Genomic DNA, 3,081 nt, shown 5'->3' on the forward strand with positions numbered 1-3,081 from the left:
CTGTCCTTCCTTCCTTAATATTCCAATGCAGTGGCCTTTTTTTGCAATATATGAACAATATATGTCTTTAATAAATTTTAAAATTATATTGGGAAAGCCAGATTTAAATACCATAACAGTTCATTCGATCTCTTAAAATACCAAATTAACAGTTCGAATATAAACGGTCACTCAATTCACTTGTTTACAAAATACCCGCATATTTTCAGAGAAATATAGTTTAACTTAAAAATTTGAAAATCCACTGAGCGTAGAGCCTTAAAATAATGCAACGCGTTAAAATTTCCTTCGGGAAAATCAAACTGAATGTAAACGTGCCGCCCACGGAGCCAAAATCCAACGAAACCAAGGGGGAAGATGCACAAGAGTCCACTCAAGCCGACGGAAATGGCGGAGGATTCAAGAAAATGGACAAGCAGCAGATGATTCGTCAGATCGAGGACGTGGCCGAGGATCCGGAGAGCCAGCACCTCAAGGAAGTGATGGGCATCAGTGGCTTCGGTCGGAAGGCGGCCAAGGTGTTCGACATCAACGAACAGATAGAAAAGGCGAGAGTTACCCGCCCGGGAATGGACAAAAAGAGGGAGGAGTTCAAGCCCAAGGAGGATGACAAGAAAGACGAGCAGGAGGAGGACGTAATAGGTCCCCTGCCACCAGCTGTGAGCACAGACAAGGAGAAAAGCACGAAGGAGTCGTCCAAAGACGAAGACTCCGATGACGATGATTATTCGTCCGATGAAGATTCAGATGACGAACAAAGCCTTGCTAAGCGCATACCCTACACCCACGAGGTGCAGATGCAGCACGGTTCCCGCGCTGTCCTTGCCCTGGCTGGCGATCCCTCGGGTGCCCGCTTGGTCTCTGGTTCCATAGACTACGACATGTGCTTCTGGGACTTCGCCGGCATGGACTCGGGCATGCGCAGCTTCCGGCAGCTGCAGCCGTGCGAGAACCATCCTATACGTTCTCTCCAGTACTCCGTGACCGGCGACATGATCCTGGTCATCTCCGGAAATGCCCAGGCCAAGGTCCTCGACCGCGATGGATTCGAGAAACTGGAGTGCTGCAAGGGCGACCAGTATATCTCGGACATGTCGCGCACCAAGGGTCACGTGGCACAGCTGACCTCCGGCTGCTGGCATCCATTTAACAGGGAGCAGTTCCTGACAGCAGCTCTCGACGGCACTCTGCGCATCTGGCAGGGATTGAAGTCCAAGGAGCAGTTGCAGGTGATCAAGACAAGGGCTCAGGGAGGCCTCCGCACCAACGCAGCATCATGCAACTTCAACAGGGACGCCACACTCATAGCAGCGGGCTGTGTGGATGGTTCCATTCAGACGTGGGACACGCGCAAGATGTTTGTGAACACCACGCACTGCGTCAGGGATGCGCATCAGAAGGGTTCGGAGATCACCTCTATTGTGTTCTCGTACATGGGTCAGCAGTTGGCTACCCGCAGCAACGACGAGACCATGAAGCTTTGGGATCTGCGGCAGTTCAAACAGCCGCTGCATACCTGGACGAACCTGTTCTCCCGCTACGACACAACAGATTGCTGCTTTAGTCCAGATGATCGTCTGCTAGTCACCGGAGAATCGCTTCCGAAGGGCCAGAACGAAGCGAACCTGTACTTCTACAGCACTAAGAGTTACGAGGAAGTGCAGCGGATTCCTGTGTCCAACGCGCACGTGGTGAAAACGCTGTGGCACCCGAAGCTCAACCAACTCTTCGTGAGCTGTGGCAATGGAACCATTAAGTGCTATTACGATGAGCACCGCAGCATCCGGGGCGCCAAGCTGTGCGTAGTGAAGACGCATCGCAAGAGGCAGCCCATGGAGATGGTGGGAGTCTCCCAGATCATTACGCCGCACGCCCTGCCCTTGTTCAGGCAGGAGAAGTCGCGCACCTCACGCAAGCGGATGGAGAAGGCCCGTATGGATCCCGTCAAGTCCCAGCGACCGGACTTGCCCATCACCAGCGGTCAGGGCGGCCGCGTGGCCAGCTCTGGCGGCACCCTCTCGTCCTATGTCATCCGCAATCTAGGCCTGAGCAAGCGGGTGGACGACGACCAGGATCCTAGAGAAGCCATCTTGAAGTACGCCAAGGACGCAGCCGAGAATCCCTACTGGATAGCCCCGGCCTACAAGCAGACGCAGCCGAAGGCCATCTTCTCCGAGAAACTGCCCGCCGACGAGCCGGCCACCAAGAAGCCCAAGACAGAGGCGGACAAATAGGAAGTGAATCTATTTATAAGAGCTTAAAAATGTAAATAAACTCATTACGGCGTAAGATCTTTAGCTTAGCTTAAAATACAACAAGTGAGTGGTTCTCAGACCTCCTGCAGTCGGTAGCAATCGGAGACGACCTTCCATTTTTCGTTCTCGGCGGTCACGATGAAAGTCTGCTGAAATTTGCGTAATGGCTGATCTGAGAACTTGACGGAGCCGCTGGCCATGATGAGGTAGGCCAGCTGGTTGGACACAGCCTGATCCACAATAGGCTGGGCGTCCAGGGTGTTCAACTGGTGTTTGGAGGATGGCAGCTCCCGAAAGTAGCTCTCTATCATCTGGCGACCAGTGGCCCCGTTCCCATTCCAGCTAAGCGTAGCATTGTCCAAATAGAGGCGTCCAATTTGCTGGAGGTGAAATCCATTTGAGTTTCGATTTCACATGAAATGCAGACTTACGGCGGATCTCTACTTACTTGGCGTCGGTTGTCCACGGAGGCGTAGTACAGGCGCGTAAAGGTGTCCGCCGTACGGGCGCAGCTCTCGACCTTGGCTTTCAGATCCTTTAATCAAATTTTTGCTATGTGAAATTGCTAAACATCTAAATATTTTTAACTCACGCTGTCCATGTTTCCCGCAATTCTCGAATCAGAGTGACCGTCCTCGTGTGGGCAGAAAAATACTCTCCATGAAAAATATTAATACCACCATTTGAAATTCAAATACGTTACAGTTTAACTATGAGTACGCCTAATTTTTATTTAAATGTTAATAAACGTCGAGATTTTCAAACATTTAAAAACTTGGTTATTCCAGACATTTTCTACAAATTGAGCGTAAAACAAAAGATGCCC

At 51.0% G+C, this 3,081-nt stretch overlaps 2 protein-coding genes across 2 annotated transcripts; one reads left to right on the forward strand and one right to left on the reverse strand.

Moving 5' to 3' along the window:
* Positions 1 to 57: 57 nt before the first annotated feature.
* LOC6615773 (gastrulation defective protein 1 homolog) lies at positions 58 to 2,312 on the forward strand. The gene has a single exon (XM_002040108.2). It carries the CDS (start codon positions 267 to 269, stop codon positions 2,232 to 2,234), a length of 1,968 nt encoding a protein of 655 aa, XP_002040144.1. The 5' UTR covers positions 58 to 266; the 3' UTR covers positions 2,235 to 2,312.
* Positions 2,232 to 2,951, reverse strand: LOC6615774 (NTF2-related export protein). The gene is made up of 3 exons (XM_032714406.1): positions 2,848 to 2,951; positions 2,704 to 2,790; positions 2,232 to 2,635 (listed from the first exon to the last, which is right to left on the reverse strand). Exons 1-3 carry the CDS (start codon positions 2,854 to 2,856, stop codon positions 2,330 to 2,332), a joined length of 402 nt encoding a protein of 133 aa, XP_032570297.1. The 5' UTR covers positions 2,857 to 2,951; the 3' UTR covers positions 2,232 to 2,329.
* Between the last annotated feature and the right edge of the window lie 130 nt (positions 2,952 to 3,081).

This window comes from Drosophila sechellia, chromosome 2R, assembly GCF_004382195.2.
Source record: "Drosophila sechellia strain sech25 chromosome 2R, ASM438219v1, whole genome shotgun sequence".
Lineage (NCBI taxonomy): Eukaryota > Metazoa > Arthropoda > Insecta > Diptera > Drosophilidae > Drosophila > Drosophila sechellia.

What these genes read in the sequence shown, in the direction of transcription:
- LOC6615773 (XM_002040108.2), top strand. Translation starts at nt 267, where the DNA reads ATGCAACGCGTTAAAATTTCCTTCGGGAAAATCAAACTGAATGTAAAC.
- LOC6615774 (XM_032714406.1), bottom strand. An exon ending in CCGTGGACAACCGACGCCAA is followed by an intron (nt 2,636 to 2,703) that starts GTAAGTAGAGAT and finishes TTTCACCTCCAG; the next exon opens with CAAATTGGACGCCTCTATTT.